Here is a 23042-nt window from a genome sequence, read left to right as displayed (position 1 = left end):
GACAGACCTGAAGTCTCCATGATCAACAGTCAGTGACTGGAGATGTTGAGGAAACATCTCCCAACCAAGAGGGGAAAGAAGATTTGGCAGACTTAGGGGTTGGAGGGTAAGGGACCTGGGCCCTTCAGGAGCTGGGATGGAAGCAGAAATATGAAAAAGATCTCACCCAGATCTCATTTCTCAGCCAAAGCGGGTTATCTCAATACAGTGAGACAGCTTGTCAAGGATTCTCCAAACCACATGAGAGTTTTTACCTACAGAGCCAGAATGGAACACACCTGTTTCTGTCTCTCACAGCCAGCACAAGTGGATTGCTCACAAAGATGGTGGTGGTAGTGGGAGGATAGTCCAATGCTTCTGAGTTTTTTTATGGACCATGTGATAGGCCAGCAGTTAAATTTTGAGTGTTTACAGCAATGCACAAAAATCAGCCTTGTGGAAATTCACATTCTGTCTGGGAGAACAAGAACAAGAAAATGCTTGTGTTTCTTCATTTGGAATGAGAGAGGTGAACTTCACATCCCTTCTTAATTGGGCCAGATTAGACCTGCAGGCAGAAATTCCAGATTCTGGCACGTTCAGTTAATGGATTTTCAATAATAAGGCTAGGAAAGACCTCTGCTTACATCCTTGGAAATTTATTTCCAGGTGTTGTTGACAGGACTGAAGTAGATGGGTCAATAGCATAGCTTGATATTACTATAAGGCGACTTCACGTGTTTATGTTTCTTAGACTGTCGCCTTTTCCACAGGCTGTTCTCATGTTCAAAAGAAATGCAGTTGTTCACCTCCTGTTGTAGAAAGCCCAATTTTCTGCTATCTTGTTAACATTATATTATGCTGCCTGCCAAAAGTCTACAGAAAATCAATAGTAGAAACAATAGGGATAGAAAGAGTTCAGTAGCACTCATCCTGTTGGTCAGAAGAGAAAGGATCTCTTCAGCTGCATTTCCTTTAGGCTGAAGGACATGAGGGCCCAGCATAAATGCCAGCTGGAGAAGCTTGGCTCTTTCTTATAAGCCATGAGCCATGTCCTCAGCTGCTGATCTCTGTGGTGCAACTGCAGGGAAGAGACCATACAAAGGCATTAGGACAGAAGCCAAGAAAAATCTGGAGTAAGAGCCAATTTACTATGAGGATTCTCTTTTCCCCCACTTCACTTGTATTCATATTGGTATATTATATTGCACCATCACTGTGCAAGTTATCTTAGAGGGTAAACAAAACATACACAAAAACCATAGGACTTTGCTTCCAAAATCTTACAATTTAAAATTTGAAGGTTAACAAGCTGCAAAGAGGCAGGGTACACTACAGTTGGGAATGAAGGAAAAATAGGATGAGCCATAGGTATCATAGTAGTGATGGTGTTGAGGAGAGACAGACAAACTGAGACACAAAGAGGCATGGGCCTTACATTTTGGGGTGAATTATACTTGGTCTCATCTCTTTCAGTTTCAAGTGCACCTAAAACCAAAATCCAATTGTTTGCTTCAACTAGAGCAGTTTTGCTAACTCTAATCAGAAAGAAGGTATAGCAAAGGTTTGAATATGAGCGAAAAGGAGATGGAGAATCAAATTGTCTTCATGGGTGGTTGACAGGGTAGATGATGTTGTCAAGAGATAAAGAGTAATTGAAGAGAGAAAGGCTTGAGAGGGAAGATTAGAAGTTCCACCTTAGATCTCTTGAGCTGGCAATGAGGCATCCTATTACAATATCAGAAAACCAGAAGGAAGAAAGGTCCCTGCCTTTTCCTTGAGACTGAGGACTCAGAAGGGAATTGGGCCGTATTACTGCTGCAATGCAGTGGCCTTCACTGCCACTGAACTGACAGTGAAGGGCAGAGAGGAAAAAGCAAACAAAGCCACGTGGTCAGAGAATCATGGAATAACAAAGGGGCCTATAAGGCCATCAAGTCCAACCCCCACTCAATGCAAGAATGCAGATCAAAGTATATCTGACAGATCTGATATTTAGTGTCAATCTGGTTTGCTGTGACTTGAGCCTATTATTCTGTGTCCTATGCTCTCAGATGATTGAGAACAGATCCCACCCCTCCTCTGTATGACAATCTTTCAAGTATTTGAAAAGTGTTGCCATATCTCACCTCAGTCTTCTTTTTGCAGATGCGAACATATCCAGTTCTTTCACTCTTTCTTCATAGGACTTGTTTCCTGTCCCCTAAGCATCCTTGTTGCCCTCCTCTGAACTCCTTCCGGTTTGTCTTTCTTAAAGTGCAATGTCCAGAACTGGACACAGCACTCAGGAAAAGGCCTAACCAGTGCCAAATAGAGTGGAACTATTACTCCATTGGATCTGGAGACTACAGGTATGTTAATTCAGCCTAAAATAACATTTGCCTTTTTTTACAGCCACCCTTACATCTTTGCCTCCGCATAGGAATGAATCATTTGAATCTACGTATATCTTATACTATTAAACAGAGACCACACCACAGCTGCAACAGTGCCATGCAGTGATTCTTGGATAGTTAGTTTCTAGTAGAGTTTTTGAAGACTGATTCAAATTGTATCCAAATATTTGCTGTACAAGTTGGAACCAATTCACCGAAAGCTGATCTGGAGATTGCCTGAACCAGATTGTTCATGGGTTTGTGAAGGTGTTTGAATGTACTTGTATGTTTCTTGATCAAGGGGAGGGGGGCTTAAAATGTGAAAAATTAAGGGTTATGACTGGGTTGGGGGCTCTACATCACACCATCAACTCTGGAAACGTGGTAGATCTTCAATTTGTTAATGAACTTTTCCTTCCTTCCTTCCTTCCTTCCTTCCTTCCTTCCCTCCCCCTCTCCCTTCCTCCCTCCCCCCTCCCTTCCTTCCTTCCTAGTCCTGCTCAGGGAAAATGTGTGTTGAGGGTGATCTAGATTTCCCTAGGTGTCCTTAGTCAGTACCCCTCCTCATCACTGTGTAGTCCAGCTCAGAGTGGCACCCAGCCATTCTGGAGCAAACATATAAATTACTGGGTTGGGAAGACAGGCAATAAATAGTTCAGTGAGGTCAATCTGATCCTTTTACTAGGGATCAGTGACTGGACTTTTAAGGAGATTTTTGGATTTCATGGGGCTCTTGGTTTCCTTCTGTGTTGATCACTCCTTCTTTTACCACAGCAACTGGTGCCAAATAATTTTGTTCAATTTTCAGAATTTTTAACCACCAAAATGCCAGAACCAACATCAGTGATTTGAAAGAACACCCAAACTGACACAAGTACTACTGGGTCTTCTTGAACTGCCTTATATCTGCTTTGGTGACATGAAAATAACTCTGCTTCATCTCGTTCAGACTTTTTTTTTTCTTCCAAAACTAAAACCTACCCCTAGTTCCCAGTATGAAATTCTCAGAGTTCAGTAGCATTGCTTTTTTTCAGGCATAGCTCCCAGAATGCAAAGACAGCAGCTTTGGGCCCTACATATGTTCCAGCAAAGATTAAAAGAGATAGCTTTTGATCAATGCTGGGAAAAAGTTACTTTTTGGAATAAGAACTCTCAGAATTAAATAATGACCAATGACCATGCTTGTAGATGGATCATGCGAGTTGTTGTCCCAAAAATAACCTTCCTAAACTCTGCTTTTGTTTTGTAATTGTAGGATGTTGATCCTAACCAGTGGATTTTCAGTCCATCACAAAGACACAAAATCAGTTTATTGCTAGTGAACAGTTCCCCCAAATGGACTGCAGACACTGCTCATATTGCCATTTTCATACAGGAATAAAACTATAGTTTTGGCACAGGCTTTGCTATAGGTTTTGGAATTCAAAGTCCAAAAGAAAAACCATAAAGTTCAAGACTCTCCTCAGATTGATGCTGGTGGGAATATTTCCTCAACCCTCTGAGAAGCAAAATCAGAAAGCTCCATCTGCCTGCAATATTTATTTCAATCTGTGCCTCAATAAAATGCTATTCTATTCCACCACCCTGTTTATTTAGCAAGCAACCATTTCTAAGAGAAATGCAGAGATAATTTATTTGCTGACAAATCCAGATAATTTAATGTCACTCCCCAGACTGTTGAATTTCACCTGCCTCTGCAAAATCAGTGATCTTAAAAATGTGCTCAGCTAATGTTATGTTATCATCAAGATGAAGTGATTGATCAGTAGCTTGCAACAACGAGTAATGGAGTCAAGGGGTTGTTTTTTGAGAGCTGAAATATCCAGAGGATGTTACTGCCCATATATTTCTTAATGAACAAGTTCCTGGATTCATCAACAGGCAGATAGAATGCACCTCTCATATTCAGCACAACACCCAGAAGAATTAGAGGAAATACCATTACGAGGAAAGGAGAAATAGACTAGAGATTGGAAATGGAAATAACTTTTTCTTAGCTATATATTGTGAATAAATCTAATATAAATCTAAAATAGTAAGAGAACCCTCTAGGTAAGAAAGGGAAGGATTAAAAGGACACTACAGGAGAAATGCATGTGTACACAGAAATGGCAGATCAGCTCATAAGACAAACCAAGCTGGGTCAGAGGCCCATGGCAAATCTTGTCCAGAGTTTCCTGAAACCAAGCCCTATGACGAAAGACTGAAAGAATTGGGCATGTTTAGCCTTGAGAAAAGAAGAGAAAGGGTTGATATGACAACACTTTTCAAATACCTGGAAGACTGTGATACAGAAAAGGGGGCAAGATCTGTTCTCGATCATCCCAGAGTGCAGGATATGCAACAATGGGCTCAAATTACAGGAAGCCAGATTTTGGTTGAATTTTAGGAAAAACTTCCTAACTGTTAGAGCACTTAGACAGTGGAACCAATTACATCAAAAGATGGTGAGTGCTCCAATACTGGAGGCATTTAAGAGAAATTTAGACAACTACATGGCAGATATCCTTTGATTTGTATTCCTACATCGAGCAAGGGGTTGGATATGATGGTTTTATAGTCCCCTTCCACTATTTTATGATTCTATGAAATTCAGAAATACAATTCCTTTGGATATGGAGGTTGTAGATAACCAACACTACTAGTAGCTGCAAATAAGACTTGTGGTTAACAAAAAGGGCCACATCAAAACCAGTTGTGTCACCTGATCTAGTGCGCTCCAACAAGAGATGTTGGATTATAACTCCCTTCTCCTCCAACTATCATAATCAGCAATCTCTGGGGAAAAAATTCTTTACCTATCTGGGCACACTGTAGGCAACAAATGAAAAAGAGAAAGAGAAAGAGAAAGAGAGAGGGTCAACAACGATATGCCCTCACAGCAGCAGAAATATTTGAACCAAGAACATTCAGTCTCACAGTTCAGCCAATTAAATTATACTAGCTCTAGAGCCCAGTGGTTCAGATTCCTACCTCATATTGTGACCAGCCCCAGAGAAGGAAGCTAATAGGGCTTGGAACAAACATGGTAAATGAAAAAGCTGCCTTATACTGACAGGTTGCTGCCTTATCTAGCTCCATATAGTCAATTCTTTTTTTTTTTTAATAATTTTATTTTTTAACATAAGGGGTGACAAAAAGGAAAAGGGGACTTAGGAATTTATGGGGAAGAGGAGAGACCATAACATGCTAACAACCATTCTAAACTTAATGCCATATCATAGTTTTAAATTGTTCTGTTTTCTCTTTTCTGCCTTTTAGATTAAGCACACATTTCAGTATATGCTATTTACACGTTGCCTGTTAATTTAGTCCATTTGTTGAATAGGTCCCCTCTTTCTGTTGCCTTTTGTAGGGGGTAATCCTTCATGACTTCTGATAAAATGTCCATTTCTGCTATTTCCCGTATTTTTTCAATAAGATCTTCTTGCTTCGGTATCGTAACTGGCAGCAGCTCTCACCTGGGATGCTAATGAAAATATTGAACAACACTGAACCTATGACAGAAGGTTCATTCTCTCCAAGATGTTGGGGTTACAGCCTTTCAGGGTATAGCCCTTTAGCCAGTTACAAATCAACTTGGGACCTAAATAGATGAATATGTCAGTTTCAATATATCCAACATTCACATTTTTACTTTGAAGTTATTTCTATTTTAGTTATGAAAATCTGCCCCCCCTCAAAAAAAGAAAATGAAATGAAATTAATTCCTCTCTTAACCCTACTGAGAATGTACTGTTCAAAAGGCAGACAATAAACTTCTGAACTGGATTTAGGGTTCAAGAAATTACAAATTTAAAAACAAAACAAGAAACACCTGAGTGTGCACACCCATAGGAGGGGGAGGGGAACAGCTTCTAAAAGTATTATCTGTGTTTATTCCAAAGTAGCAAAATCTTCAGGTTTTGTTCTTTCCTCTCTTTATTCACAGAACTGGCAGTAACTTTGATAATTAACTGTCAAGCTCAATTGTTGACGGTCCCTTAACTGTGTAGGGCTGAGCTTTAATCATCTCTGTATTCCCAACTCACAGGTTACAAATAAGCTACTTACACAGGCTGTAAAAAGGTAGAAAGGGGAAGGCAAAACATTGTGTAAACGTGTGCACACACGCACACACCATTTCTTTTCAGTAATAATCCAGTAAGAGAATGCAAAACTGTCTATGGACATGCTAGCTGTGGGCTCCTAAAGGCTGCACTCCTCCTTTGCCCAAGTCCTACACTTCCCTTCTTTAAAGAAAAATGTTCTTTTTGTTCTCATTATATATGTGATCAGGGCCTCACATAATCATTAATAACAATAATATGCCATCAAGGCAATTTTGACTTATGGTGACCCTTTTCAGAGTTTTCTAGGTAACGAGTACTCAGTTGTTGTTTGCTATTCTCTTCTTCTGGGGGCTTCCTGAGACCGTGCAGCTTACCCACACGTTACAAAAGGAACGAAAAGGGGGAAATGCCTGTCCATCTGAGTTTATGCAGCCTTATATGTCAGAATGTGGAAATGTCTTTAGCCTTTAAATCACAGTTGCATTCTGTGTAATCAATTATATTACCCTGGAAAGCATGACCCCCCCCCTTTATTTCTCTTAGCACGGTGATATATCTGGAGATGAGCCAAATGCATCATAAAATTGGTAGCTGTGCTATAATTCCCATTTGTATCCCATTTGTAGGTTTGTAAGTCTGTCTGCAGCAGCCATTTGCATTAACTGAGAAATTTTATTGATAACTTATCATCAAATATGCATACATCAGAATGAAAAGGAGAGGGGAGAACATGGCTGCAGCCACAAATATGCTGAATGGAAGCCCGTGGCTTGCATCCACAAAAGACTGGGGCTACCAACTGTTGTTTTCAACCAACCAACAGCAAAGTACATTTATAGGCTGAAAATTAAGAACCTGTCCCATATTTTATCTCTTTGTAGCATTTATTTTTTCCCCTTTCACTTCACCCTTGAACTCATAAACTTTACTGTAATGAGTGTGTGTCCTTTTAGCTTCACTGCCATAAGTCTTAACTGTTGCCTCCCATCGTATTATATGTTCTCAGTGTTCAGGCTATCCAAAGGCACTACTGCCACATGACAGAGATGGCACCAGGGAAGCATCACTTGGACCAAGGAACGTCCGAGGTTTACAGAAGTATGAAAAAAACACCCTTGGAAAATAACAGGAAGAGGAGGAGAAGCTCCATAAATAATCTGGTGAGGACTGGGCATGAGCAGTAGCTAAGGACGTCAGACAAAATGCTGGAGAAATTCTAGGAAGGAAAGGGAACTGAAGGAGAACAAAAAGGAAGAAGAACAGAAAAAGGATAGGAACACTCAACATTTTAATGTTTTGTTTCAGACTGAAATTGGAAATTAGGCTTCATCTTTCAGACAGTAAATCTAAAAAGCCTGGGATTTGACAACATTATAGGCTCAGTGCAAGGGCTGAAATTGACTTTACATGCACACATAAACATATATGTTGAGGGGAAAGGGCATACAAAAATGCATATATTACACATTACATTTAAAAAAACTTCTTATATGCTGGGGGGTGACACTTGTAAAAAATGTAAATGTTAGGGAAACGACATAAAAACTACATACAAAAATGTGTTTATGAGGAAAAACTGATTAAAATGAATGTAGACTTTGTACCTTGTTTCCCCAAAATAAGACCAAACCTGAAAATAAGCCCTACTATGATTTTTCAGGATGCTCGTAATTTGAGACCTATCCCCAAAATAAGCCCCAGTTAAGTGAAACTTCACCCTCCATCATTGTCCAGCAACCAGAAGAAGATGACATGGCTGTATTTGAATAAATGTACAGTAGAATGTTGAACATGAAAAAAAATTAAAACATCCCCTGAAAATAAGCCCTATTGCATTTTTGGAGCAAAATTTAACATAAGTCCCTGTCTTATTTTAGGGGAAACACAGTATGTTTGTACTCATTTTGCTGCTTTCATAAATTGATGTGCTACAGACTGACATGGATTTGTAGCTGGGGAAATAAATTTTGAAAATCACAAAAAGACATTAGGAATTAAGAATTGTCTGTTCCTAACACAGATATTAAGGAGACACCCTTTATCCAAACAAGTCATGTGGCCACCTGACTTTGGGTTGCTGCAGAGAGGAAATGCTCAGTTCTATATATGCTCCCATCCCAAAGGAAGGGGAATTCTAATAAGAGACAATACACAACATGAAATAAGACCACGTATCCTGTGCCTGAAAGCCCAGACACCTTTATCTGTCTTTGCCCAGTAGGAAGCAGGCAGTAAATCTCTCCCATCTTTCAGCAAACATGTCATCTGAAACCATCACCTCAACTGCATGGCTGTCAGTAAGACAAATTCTTTGTGCGCTTTGCTTAGTGCTCTTATCCCTCCCAGTCACTTTCAGTTGAAAACAGCCAAAAATACAGATGACCACATCATGACAGCAAGACAGGACCTACGACCAAGGTGCACGCATGAGCACACAAACACAAATACACAGGCACACATCTGTTCTTTAAAAGAAAGGGACAAGGAGCAAAAAAGAAACATTTCTACAACTGCACTGCAAAGCCAACAAAGTTCAGCAGCCTTGAGGTTTTAAAAACCCGTGTAAATATATTCCAGTCTAACGTACAGTAATTGATTCTTTGGCATTGGCTTGTAAAACCTCAGCATCAGCACCCTTAGGAGGCTATCAGTTCCTCAGCACTTCAATAGGGCTCACTGGTGTTGAATTCTTCTCTGACCCTCACATATCAAGTGCCAGGATTTGAAGCCATCATTTTAAATTTTCTGCAACAGCAGAGTAATGCTACTTCACTGGCATTGTGGGACATTTAAAGGGGAGGGCTTTCTCTTGATCCCACCACCCTCACAGGCGTGCTTGGTGGGGACATGGGAGAGGGCCTTCTCTGTTGCTGTTCCCGGGCTCTGGAACTCCGTCCAACGGGAAGCTAGGCTGGCCCCATCTTTGTTGTTTTGTTTCCGCAAGCAGGCAAAGACCTTTCTCTTCAGTCAGCCATAACTGGTGGTCTGAGAGGGCTTTTTTTTTTTTAATGGATTATTGTGCTCTGCAGTTTTAAATCAAATGGAGCTTCCTGCCATGCTGCTACATAAACATGCAGTTGGAGTCCAACAGTGAAGGAGGAGGTTACCAAAAACAAACATACAGCTGGAAACTCTGTGCTAAGGATTCTTTAAAACTTTGTGCCGGCTCTCCCTTCTGTTTTCTCCAGGGTGCAGAATACTAGTCTTGAAAAGGAAGCTATTATTCATTGGTTATTAACAGATGAGCTAATGATTATCTTACCAATTACTCCTGTGCTACTTTTTTAGTTCCTTTTATAATTACTAAAAGAAAAGAAAACTTAAAAATACAAAAATAGCCATAAATGGCTCCAAAACTTCCAAAATATTCCTCCAAAGATTTTAGGAATAACAAGTAAGCATTAATTGTTTCACTTATGATGTTACCAGTTCTGTCCTTTTTTCATCATCCAAAAAGTAATGCACTATGCATATGTTTGTTATTCGAGGCAACATTTTACTTTCACCCCTTGATTTTTCCATGGAACTTTGCATTTTGGTATAATCCTATTGAACAGAAGAATAACCAGAAAGTACAGTATACTGAATGAAAGCAAATCCTGTGGGGGAAGAGAGAGAGATTAACATGTCTCCCTGCATATAACAGCATATTTACTTTGGCCTGGCCTTCCCCAAGAAGGTCATGATGGCACAAATGTTCCCCTCTTTTTGCTCACAGCAGGCTTCTAGGCTAAATTAGCTAGAGAGACAGTGATTTGCCCAAGACTATCCAATAGGCTTTGCTGAAAGCCTATTTAGGATGCAAAATCATGGTATGAGAGGGTCAAAGTACTGTAATATCTTCCAATATACCTGGTGATGTGACTAATGTAAAATCCAATCCAATCATGAGGACTTTGTGGTGCCCACAGCACTTGCCTGTTGTCAGTATGATCCAATATGCAGAGCTAGCCCTTTTATGACACCGTCCACCAAAACAAGAGAAACATGGTGGTCATCCAAGGAACCCCAATAAAACAACCCATGCAGACTGGCTAAATATGAGCTCTTTCCAGTACCTATATACTGTACCTATATATATTCTTTACAACACCACATCAATTTAAATATTCAAACATTACAGGTCCAACAATGAAATCCATAGGGAAGCTGAGGAGGTCTTATTCAAGTATGTGTCGCTCATGCTCTAGAAGGCTTGGAAGCCAAGGTTCTAATAAAGGAACACTGTTTGGGGGTTTTCTGGAAATAAGTCTGTCTTTGTATTTTATTTTATTTTAGATCTTTTACCAGTAAGACTTACAGCCCCAGCTTTGAGAAAGAAAAGTGAAATCGGGTTTTCATGCAAGCAGCTGAATTAGCCAGGACTTCTTAAAGTATCAGCAAAGGAACTGAATTTGTTCCCCAAGGAACTTATGTAATAAAGAAATGCGTGGGACTTAAAATCCGGGTCTTTTAGAGCATGACCTACGCATATTTGAATGTGATGGCTTAAAATCCTGATACTTGACATGTGAGGGTTGGAAGAGGCAAATCCATCACATAGCACATACCTCACAATTAAACCCACATGCGCACCCAGGCACCTGTAACAAATCCTGCAACCAGGAAGCATGTGGGTATCTTCTCTGATGAGACCTGATGCCCCCTGCCACTGTTCTCAAGAGCCTTTTCAGATGAACAGACCTGATTTGCACTTCTTGAACTAATATAAGGAACAGAATGCATTTAACCATCACCTATTGCACCTTCCTAAATGCTACAATCAGAGATGAGGATAAACTAATACAAATACCTCCCCCCATCCTAGGTGCACCCAATGCAGGTCTACCCTCAGAACCAGCCAGTCCACTCATGGTTCACCACACCACCAGACTCCCATTTTTCCTGCCAATCGCAGAAGTAGCTCCCCCATCTCCCTGCTCAGCTGGCCACTCCAGGCAGGGAGTGGGAGGATAAGTCTCCCCGCACAGCTGCTTCCACGATTTGTGGGATGAGCAAGAGGCTGGCGTGGCAGCAAAGCATGAGTGGGCAAGCCAGTTATAAGAAAATTGGCTGCAGCCCAGCCCCTTTTTGGTCCAGCTGCAGGGCTACTGCTTTTGGGGGTGGGACTAGAGCATTTCCCTGGCAGACGTAAAGTCCAGTTCAACTGACCCTTTCCAGTGTGATCTGGCATGCACCTTTATAGCTACTGTATCTAATTGCACCCATACATACCAAAATCCAGAAAAGCATCCATATTGTACGTCAAAAAATTGTTCCCCAAAATGTGTATTTGTAAATAAAGTAAAAAATGCAGTTTTTCTGCACTTAGAGAACAACATGTTGAAACTGAAAGAGGATAGAATGGAAGCAGACACGCCTACTCATCAGGTGTTGTGAGGCATCTAGAATAACCTAGACTCACAAAATCCAAAACTCTCATATACCTGTAGACAAATTAGCTTAGATCTCTCTACTAAGTTGGACTACTGCAATTTACCTCTCTTGGTCAGGCCAAGAGGGGAAATGTGTGAAGGACATGTTTAACACTTTAATTTCAGCCCACCCAATGGCTCAAGAATGAGAAAATAATTATACTTCATTATTAGTTGACAAGGTGGCTGTACCACAATTCCAAATCCATGTATTATTGTCAGCAAATGTGAGGGTGCAGATTTTGTGACATACAGAGTATAACACAGAGTCTCATACCAGTGAAGCATAAGTAACATTGGAATTTTACATGGAGGGTAAAGAGTCTAATGATTAGATGGGAAGAAGACACCAGCCCTGTTAAGTGTATAATCAGTTTCAAAGCTGGCAGGATAAATAGGATACACAGAGCGGATGGAGAGGGGTTCATTTTTTCCTACCCAGTCTTAATGAAATTTTGCCTCTGACGTGAAGTGACAGGATCCCTGGTGCTGGGCACCTCTTGCCTCGAGCACCAATTAAAATATTTCACTCCATAAAAAGATCTAGCTGCATGGGGAACACAGTGCAAAATGGTTGTTCAAGGGAGAGTGGGAGGAAAAAAAAAACCCAAATTGGCTGCCACGTAAATGATATCAAGTCTTCAAGCTAAGAGAACAGGAAGTGACTGGGACCGCTCCTTTATCTTTGTGTTGTCATATCCACTCACCTTCCTTGCCAGACACTGTGGCTCTGTGGAATTCATGGGTGCCACTGTGGTTCAGGGAAGAAAACAGAGAGAGCAAGAGGACCAGGGAAATATATCTAGCCCACTGCCCCTATTGAATCCTCTTCTCTTGCTCTCCCACGCAGAATAGATTCCGTTGACACAGTAGCTTCTTAAAAGCCAGCTCTGAATTTCTTTTAAAAGAAACCAACATTGGGCCCAGATGCTATGAGCCTGACAACCCCCCCCCTCCTTATCTTCCATTCCCTCCCTCCCTTTCATTATACATGAGTGGAAACCACAATAGAACAGTGCTTGGTCAAGGAAGAATCCCATAGGACTCCCTTATCCATAGGATCAGTATCTACTGATTCACTTATCAACAGTCTGAAAATATTAAAAATATTAAAAGAAAAATCCTAAAATATATATATTCCTAAAGATGAAGTTATCAGGACTGGCCACTAGAGGAAGCCATAGACTATGCTATGTATAGTCTTCACTTTTAAATAGCATTTGATATAATCTGCATTTCCAGCATCTGCAGGGGGCAGGGGCTTGGATATCCTGTAGATTTTCACACAGATATGGGGATCCTACTGTATTATGAATACTCACTCATTTTATATATTCGCAAAGGCTTTCACAACCGGGATCTAATGGTTGTTGTGGGTTTTTCGGGCTCTTTGGCTGTGTTCTGAAGGTTGTTCTTCCTAATGTTTCACCAGTCTCTGTGGCCGGCATCTTCAGAGGACAGCACTCTGTGCTCTGGTGTAGTTGGCTTGGGAGTGCTGTGCTCTGGTGTAGTTGGCTTGGGCACTCCCAAGCCAACTACACCAGAGCACAGATTGCTGTCCTCTGAAGATGCCGGCCACAGAGACTGGCAAAATGTGAGGAAGAACAACCTTCAGAAAATGGCCAAAGAGCCTGAAAAACCCACAACAACCACTCACTCATTTCTTTTCCTCAGTGAAAAAGTGTGTCTCAATATACTATATTACCTCACCCAAAAAAGAGTGGCGGGGGTGGAGAGAGAGGATAGACTACTGTAAAGTTTTGTCTTTGTCTTTGCTTTTGCATTTGTCTGTTGTTGGGTTTTGTTTTGTTTTTTTGCTCCTACCATATAGTGAAAAGGACTTTTTTTTTCAGCAACAGGGTTTTTCATTTTTAAAATTTTTGGCATGGAACACAAAGTTTTATGGACAAAATACCAGACAGTCTGCACAAAATAAGAGTTCTTCTCTGCAAAATTTGTATGTGTGTGTGTGGGGGGGGAGAGATACAAAATACACATTTGCACATTTTTCCAAAAAAAAAGTTCTGAATGCCAAAAATCCACAAAACCTCTCATGATTCATCCAGCGGAGAGAAGACTTTTAAATATGCCTTTTCTCAGCTGCAAAAAAGACATAAGCAAAAATTTTACAGCCCTAACATGGAGTGTGCCATGCTGGGTTCCAACCACGTATGTCCTCCTCTGGTATATTTCATTCCATCCAAGTTTTCCTTGGTTTTTGATTTGACTTCCCTAACAAATACTTAAATATATGTGGTCACTCAACATATATAGCCCTTTATGGTTGCTTTGATCATTACTCTCCACTTCCTCTTAGGGACTGTTTCTACCATTTGTTTCTACTACTGCAGACCTTGGGTTTCCTCAAGCTTGCTGATCCTTTGCTGGACAGAAATATTTATGCTACTAGGATCAGCACTGAGCATAAATTCCACCCTGGTACTAGGTTATTTGTTTGCACAAAAATATTGAAGAAGCCAGATTCTATTTCACAAGCAGATACATAGCTCTGTAAGAGAAGGTTTTTTTTCACATTATTAGAGTTTCAACCTAAAACAGTTAGAAGGCTCCAAGGTGAGGAAGGTTATCTTATGTTAGAGAATATCAAGGAAATTGTGAGAACGTGGGGCCAGATGTTGAGGCAGGAAGACTCTTCCAAACATGAAGAGTAGTTATACATGAATTACTGTGTCTTGCAATTCAGAGTTTATGAACTGAAAGGCAAAATTGATGGTAGACATGAAGAGAGAGGCATCTATTCCTTCAGGATAAATGAGTACTAATTCCTTCCTTCTGTTTGCTTAATTGCATAGAACCAGAAAATAGAAACATTTCTTTTTTGGAAAATGACTTTAAGAACCCCCATGTGGCCATGCTGGCTGGAGAATTATGGGAACTGCAGTTCAAAAAAAGTAACTTGTCTAAGTTCCCACTTTACTTGAGTTATGTAGGAATTCGTTTCCCCAAAAATAAGACAGGGTCTTGTATTAATTTCTGCTCCAAAAAGCACATTAGGGCTTATTTTCAGGGGAAGTTTTATTTTACAGTCATGTCATCTTCTTCTGGTTGCTGCACAGTGTTGCACAATGGCGGAGGGTGGGGTTTCACTTAACTGGGGCTTATTTTTGGGGTAGGGCTTATATTACGAGGATTAGATGGTGTTTCAGTAATGTAGGCAATTCAGGCACGATGTTCAGGCCCAGTGAGGGTATACAAAAGTAAAGTACAGTGATTTTAATGTTGGGGATCGGTCCGAAAGTTAACCTTAAAAGGTTTATTAGCCAAATAGTTTAAAAGCATACAAGACCAGAGATGAGGTCATTTCTGCATATGTTACTTGAAAGTAAGAGGAAAGAGTAATGCATAGGAAATGGAAGGTGGTGACCCCTGTTACTAAAACAATCTCATGTGTGAATTATCATGCACTTTGCAAAATTACTGTTTAGGCTTTTCAAGTTCTTTAGACTGTTAAGTACCTTTCCATGTTATTTTTATATAGAAATGTTTTTGAGAAATGTAGTAGTCTGAAGCTTTAAATGAGAAAGCAGCTTCACAGTAGACCACAAAAGGATGAGCAGAGGTGAGAACAGAGGAAGGAAGAGAAAAAAAAAAGAGAGAACTGTGGGCTGGAATGCAACTTTCATTGTGTTTAATATGAAGAGTGAATTCCCAAATCAATCTACTGCCCCTGTGTTTTGCAATTTCAAACATAATACAGGCGGTAAACCAAATCACAGCAAATAATTCTGATTCAGCTTTTCATGGTAATCACACCCTTAGTCCTGAGCAGATGCAGCAGGAGTGCTTATCAACTATCAGTTTCTGGTCTTGAGAAGAATCAAGGCAGCCACACATCAATAAGGAAAGGAACTGGCCAGATCGGAGAGGCTGTAAGAGGAAACCAAAATGAACACATTTTCTTAAAGTGCTGCCCCAAGTAATAGGAATGTCTTTAATATTTTACATAATCATCTAGTGGAAGCTGGGGGTACATTTCCATGTCATGTACATGCTGATCCAGTACAGAGCTCTAGACAGTGTCGGAATGTATTTTGAAATAAATCATTTTAAATGTGTTTTCTCAGTGGAGCAAAAGGTACAGGGGAAGAATAGGGAGAGAAGAGCTGCAGAGATAGATGTGGCCATTGCTATGATAGTATAATTGAAATTTATGAGCAAACAAGGAAAGAAATTAGCATGTGGCATGGAGAGGGGCAATGATGATAAATAATTCAAAGGGAAATGAGTGCACAGAAGGGAGGTGTATGTAGAAAAATGGCAGACTGAAGCAGGGAGTCGAAAAAGTCCCAAGGGAATTGAGCAAAGTGCCCAGTAGGTCAGTTGAGTCAAATGTAGGTTTGATATTATTTAATTATGACAAAGACAGTGAGTCATTTATTTGCCTCATGCACTCCCTTCTGCCTTATCTGCTCAGGGCCAACAGCATCTCTCTTTGCTTCTGGTCCACACAGGCTTTCTGTTCTTGAGCAACCAGAATCATAATTTTAAACAATGCTACCACTCCTGGCTGCCAGTGCATTCTTCCTATACAGGAAAGCCATGAACAGCAACTCAGTGTATGATATTTTTTTCTCTGACAAGTTGTACTTCCACTCCAATCACTCCCTCAATATCCATAGATGCAAACCACTTCCTTCTATCCTGGAAAATTCCACGTAGTTTCAGTTCTATCCCCTTCTCTGCTGTACAAAGAGCAATCTCAGTGAAAAACCGCCACAACATATATAGAATTTTCAAGTGTACACAGAGCTAATATTAATTATGTGTCACCAAATTAATTTCAGTTTATGGAAACCCTTTCCACAGTATTCTAGGCACAAAGTAATCAGAAGTGATTACCCATCACCTTCTTCTAACAGCATCCAAGACTGTGCAGTTTGCTGAAGGCTACATAGGCTGATTCTTCTCCCAGAAAGCAGTGAGGATTCAAACTCCTTACTGCTGCCTTCACAGTCAGGTATTCCAACTCACTGAGTTATTCTTATAACACACCTAAAAGGTAAGTATCAGTATCACCATCTCCATGTACACAGCTGGAGTAGGGCAAGTTGCCAGCTTTGTTCATGGAGAAATGAGGTTCAGAGCAGAAAGGAACAGGTAGATTTTCAGGTTTGTCCTTTAGCCACTACATAATTCCAGCTGAGCACATTTTGTTCCCCGTGCCTTCAACCTAAGTGCCCCTTCACCACAAACAACTTTGATCATCACCTTATATCCAAAACCATAACCACTAAAGTTCTCTTTCACTAAAACTCACTGACTATACTGTTGGCATGATACAATGGAGGCATGTTCTCTCCTACCAGTTCCCAGTTCCAGACAGTGCTACAGAGAATCCAATTTGCATCCATGCAAGCAATCCTTTTGTCTAATGCAGCAATACCCAAAGTTGGGTCCCCGATTCTTGCTACTGGACTGAAAATCCTAGAATCTTAACTATAGATAACAATGACTGGGTCTTCTGGGAGCCGACATCCAACAACATCTGGAGACCTAAGTTTGGTTATCAAATACTTACCCTTCAAAATGGACACTGGCTGCAAACTCCAACATGGATGATGCTCACAGCTGCAGCTCAAAAGGGGAATGGAAATCCGCCTTTGTTAGCACCTGCAGTTGGGCAACACCCCAAACAGATGCCTCTACTTCTCCCATGCTTCTCCACTCCTAGGCCCCTTCTGCCTTATAGTATCTTACTTGTACATTTCTTGATGGCGCTTCCTTTCTTGAGAGCATGGCGGCTCAGCTTGCAGTGAAAGTTATCCTCCCAAAATTCAGCAAACCATATGTTCCGACGGTTATTGTCCAGTGTCCTACTGGAGAAATAGCGATCAAAACCTGATGAAAGAAGCAGATGATGGATAAATAAATGCTTGGAGTCAAAACACATGGGATCAGGTACATGTGGGGAAAAGGAGGAAATTATCACTTTGATATCTGACCACATATAAAATAAAGAATTGTGTTGGAAATAAAACAAGTAGGTAAATAAAACAGAGATAGTCTGCATCCATTTCAATTGGGGTTCAGTATGACATGGTACTAAAACAACACTGGTCATCCTGCAAGTTGATCTTCTAAGAGCGGCAGACAGGGGGAGTATGACCCTCCTGGTCCTCCTGGATCTTTCTGCAGCCTTTGATACAGTTGATCATGGTATCATTCTGAGATGGCTATCGAGTTTGGGGATGGTGGGTTCTACACTTTGTTGGTTCCATATTCTGCTCTCTACCATTCACACTTGCTGAAACACAGCACTGACAATTGCTTTGTATTTGGGTGAGAAGTGGATAACTCCTGAAAAAAAGAGTCAGCTTCTGGGATATTCCCTTGTGTGGTATCACTTTGTGAATGGTAGTGAACACATGAGGATATCCTGTAGACCATACTGACCGCTGCCCTTGGTGTTGTCAACATTCAGGCTGCCCGTTGTTTATGTAAAGCTTAGCATCCTTTTTCCTGCTGGCAACTCAGGCATGATATTTTGCAGCAATATTGTGCCATTTTTTCAGTTTTTTGAATCATAGTACAGAAGTACAGTATTCTACATTCATAAACCGGAGGGTTTTTTAAAAGAATTAAATGTTACAATATGTAAATATGAATCAGCATTTGTAAGGCTTATAGTGCATTCTATTGGCGATTATAATATTTTGAATTCATAACAGTCTAGCATTTCAGCATTTTAGGGTGACAATTTTCTGGTGATATAGTATGATAAGGTCCTAATATCACAGGGGCTTTATGCTACAGAGTCTTATTCTTCCAGGTTCTGCAGAATTTTAGCCATAACAAAGGGGAAGAAAAACATAATGAAACAAGGCAGAGAGAAGACACAGAACACATGGATTTTCCTCCATGGATCTTAACTGGAAGATGGCTGGGTGAGCATTTGGAAAATGTGTTCTATTTCTCTGTGTGCTATCAATATGCTTAGAAGCTAAGAAAGTCAGTTAGTTTATATATTCATACTTTTAATAACTTTGATATTTTTAATTGCTTTTTAAGTAAGTCTGAAGTTTACTTAAAGTTATAAAATGCTTTTTTACAATTAAATAATATGTCTTAGAGCTGTATTCTGTCTTTTGTTTTTAAATGATCTTTAGTAGGATACAAGGTCCTGTATTTTTTAGAATGTGACTTAAAATATTCTTTTAGCCTTTTTACTGTACTTTGCTCCTGAATTTTAGATTCAAACATGATTTAAGTTGTGCCTATAATTTAAGTTTTAACACCTGCATCTTTTTTACAAGTGACAAGGAAGGATTTTTTAAAAATATTTCTGCCTATAGTTTTCTTCATAGCTATAATACAAAAGTATTACAATAACTCTAAAGTATTTTGTGTCTATGGAACATAGAAACAATGCAGATAAATAAAGTTTATAGAAAAAGATAAGCTAATATTATCTGGAGCCGTTGCAACAGTGAAGAGATTTATACTTTGATACTCAGATGAATATTGATATGATTGTCAACAACTGCTTGGTTTCATTCTGGAGTTAACTGTTAACTGGACAAAATGCCAGCAGTGATGAACACAGGCTTATTTTCCTCTGGATGTCTATAGAACTCTACATTACTCTTAGGGAGTGTCAGGCATCAGGTTCTCTAATCTGGCATTATATCCCAGTTTCGGCACATCTTCATTGGCTTCCTGTTAGTTTTTGTGCTCAGTTCAAACTGTTGGTTATAACTAGAGAAGGGCACGAGTCAGAAAAATCGTGATTCATTTTTATTTGTGATTCATCAACATTGATGAATCACAAATTATGAACTTACAAAATATTTTGACAAATCAATAAATCAATTTGTCAATTCATTTTTTAAATTATTTTAAAACCTTATAAAATGCCCCCCAAGCATCTAGAGACACTACTTTTACAGGGAAACTTCCCCTGATTCTCCTCTACAAACTCTGCACATTTGGTGAAGTTTGGGTTTCAGATGTCAAAGTAACACACAAACAAGAGGGCAGGAAAGTTCCCCCTGGGCACACAGAGGCACCAAAATAACAGGCAAGCCTCTATTGACTCTCCTCTACAATCCCACCACATTTGGTGAAGATTGGGTTCCAGACGTCCAAGTTATGCACCAACAAACTGGGTCCCCCAGGAAAGTGCCCTTTAGCAGCTGGCTTGAGGAAACCCAATCTTCACCAAATTTGGAGGGATTGTAGTTGGGGAAGCTTCCTTGCAATTTTAGTGTCTCTAGGTGCCTGTGGGGGGGGCACTTTATAGCCAAAAGAATTGATTAATCAAAAATTGCTAATTGATTCGTATTTGTCAGAGGCTTTGATTCGAATGAATACAAATCAATGAATTAGTGGTTTTTGAACCAATCTGGTGATTCATTATTTAATCATGCCCATCTCTAGTTATGACCTATAAAATCTTAACAGTTTAGGACCCTGATACTTCTTGGAATATTTCTTCCAGTAATCAGCTATCTGTCCAACCCATTCCTCTCAATTCATGTTTATAAAACCAGCCACACCAGTGAAGGTGATAAAGGTGAATACAAGCAATCATGCTTTTTCTATTGTGGCCCCTACTCTCTGAAATAAACTGATGACAGAGATGCCTCAGGCTCCTTTCCTCCTTATGTTTAGAAAGATGGTAAAGAAGGAATTATTTAAAGCTGTCTTGATTTTTATAGAGTTATTCATGGTTGTAGTTATAATTATTGTCTGTTCTATTGCTGTCTTGTTTTTGCATATATTTTCATAAACTATGGGGCATTATAAAATTTAATCTCATGTAAACTACCCAATCTACTGCTTGCACTCATGCAGTGGTATATAAATTGAATAAGAAAGTCAGTCAGTCAGTCAGTCAGTAAAGAGTGTGCATTAATCGTAGTGAACACTGAAGATTTTTAGACTCTTTCAAAAGCATATGCACCATAACAGGAGACAGATTAAATCTACCCTAGAGTTTTGTGTCCATTAAAAATTAGGAAATATATTGATGTTTGAGGAAGAAGAAGGGAACTCTCTCCCACAGGAGGCCAGACTGTCCCATCTTTGATATCTATCCTTCCACAAGCAGGCAAACATCCTTCTCTTCAGGAAAGTCTTCCCTCAGTAAAACAGCTAGTGTGTGGTTTTTAGATAGATTGTTATACATTACTTGTTATACTTTGGCTGGATTTTTTGTACTACATGTGTTTTCCAGATTGGCTTTTTAATATACTTATTGATCTTTGCCTTAATATTGCCTGTTAATTTCGTAAGTTGCCTCCTTTTTAATTGTTTGTAGTTTCAAATATTGTCTTCCGATTATGTTAACCACCGTTGCATACTCATCGTTTTTAGCTTTCAGTACTGTCTTTCATTGTTGTAAACTGCCCTAATTCCTTTTTCAAGGATAAAGGCAGGGTAAAAATATCTTAGATTGATAGACAAACAGACAGACAGAGAGAGAGAGAGAGAGAGAGAGAGAGAGAACATTCTGAGCAATAATTACTTATTCAGAAAAGTGTTTGAGGATCTGCCTTTCTCTCCCATAAGAGGAGGATATCTACAGCTAGATTTACGTAGACTGATTCACATTACTATTTTTGAGTCATTTGGTTAACTAGAAAAGCCCCCCCCCCCCGGTTCTAAGGTACTACCATGTTTCCCTGAAAATAAGACAGGGTCTTATATTAATTTTTGCTCCAAAAAAAACCTTAGAGTTTATTTTCAGGGAATGTTTTGTTTTTTTAATGTACAACAATCTGCATTTATTCAAATACAGTCATATCATCTTCTTCTGGTTGCTACACAATGGTGGAAGGCGGGGTTTTACTTAACTAGGGCTTATTTTTGGAATAGGGCTTATATTACGAGCATCCTGAAAAATCATATTAGGGCTTATTTTTAGGTTAGGTCTTATTTTCGAGGAAACAGTAATATCTTACAAAAAGGTGTATCATTTTGTTAACCATGCAGCTCTCCCTTCTTTCAGTGAGTTCAGTGCAGCTTACATACTTCTCTCAAGTGTTTTCTGTCCAGACCTTATTCAAGGCCAAAACCACTTAAATTCAACAACAGAACTGCTACAATATGTTCATGCAAACCATTCTTTAGTAGTAAAAGACATAAAACATAGCTATTTTATAGTGTCCACTTAAGATATTTTATCACATCATTTCCTTTCAATATAGAGTGATGATGTAGCAAAATGTGGTACTCTAATTTAATTCTCTGCACTCGAGACAAGCACACCTGCATCGCCTGTTTCTACTAGTTAGTTTATACCATCTATATCTTAATGTGCCATAAATAGTTCACTCATATAAATAAAATTCATAATGCCAGAGGTGCCCTAGGGCAAGGAATACATTCAGATGTCTCAGAAAAGAAACTTGAGTCACAAGCTGCAGAAGAAGGTCAGAGCCCTCCAGGATCAACACTGAAGCCAAAGGGGTAACTGTGGTAATGATCAATGAATAGTATTCAGCATGTGAAAGAGAAATATCTCTGTCAGAACAAACTTCAGTGTTCAAAGTTTCAAGAGCGGAGTTTACCAAATTAATACCCTCCTCCTCATTTCTACCTTTCACAAATTATATTATCCAACAACTGTGACAAAAACACTAGAAAGTTAAATTATTTGCTCAGTGGTTTAGACATCTGATTGTAGAGCCCGAAGTTGGGAGTTCAATTCCCCACTGTGCCTCCTGTGAGTAGAGCCAGCCTGTTTGGCCTTGGGCAAGCTGCACAATCCCAGGGTGCCCCCAGAAGCAAGGGAGGGTAAACCACTTCTGGGCATTCTCTACTTAGAACCCTGAAAAGGGACACCTACTGAATAAAATAGGAAGGGATAACCATGTACACAACATTGAGAGCCTCAAGATAAGATGGCATTTATGTATATTAAAATAAAATATGATATTATTCACTGTTGAAGAAATTGGGGTAAAGCAGGCTCAGATGAATGGAAAAGTAAAAATACAGATAATGGGGTGTGAAGCCACAGGTTCTGACACTTGTGTACAAAGCTCTTCATGGTTTGGGACCACGTCACTTGACTAATCTCCCTTAAAGTTATCTTTCTGTCCATTGGGAAATGGCTTCAGCCCAGCCTCCCAAAGTAGTAACTCTACAGTCGGGCAAAAAGGTCCAGCTTGGGCACATACTGGGGTCAGGCTTCAGTGTAATTCCCTGTACTTCATGTGATCACTCGGAAATAGATTGCACCAGACAACTCTACAAGT

General features: G+C 39.7%; 1 protein-coding gene across 3 annotated transcripts in view; it reads right to left on the bottom strand.

Annotated features, from left to right (window-relative positions):
• Positions 1 to 23042, bottom strand: part of GRM4 (glutamate metabotropic receptor 4) — a 368710-nt gene that overhangs the window by 82187 nt on the left and 263481 nt on the right. For all 3 annotated transcript variants that reach the window (XM_072997425.2, XM_078392715.1, XM_078392716.1), the window contains one exon: positions 17539 to 17679. In XM_072997425.2, the coding sequence (XP_072853526.1) occupies positions 17539 to 17679 (141 nt within the window). The remainder of the gene's footprint in view (positions 1 to 17538; positions 17680 to 23042) is intronic.

Source organism: Pogona vitticeps, chromosome 4 (genome assembly GCF_051106095.1).
Source record: "Pogona vitticeps strain Pit_001003342236 chromosome 4, PviZW2.1, whole genome shotgun sequence".
NCBI lineage: Eukaryota > Metazoa > Chordata > Lepidosauria > Squamata > Agamidae > Pogona > Pogona vitticeps.
This window is presented reverse-complemented; position numbering and strand designations above follow the sequence as displayed.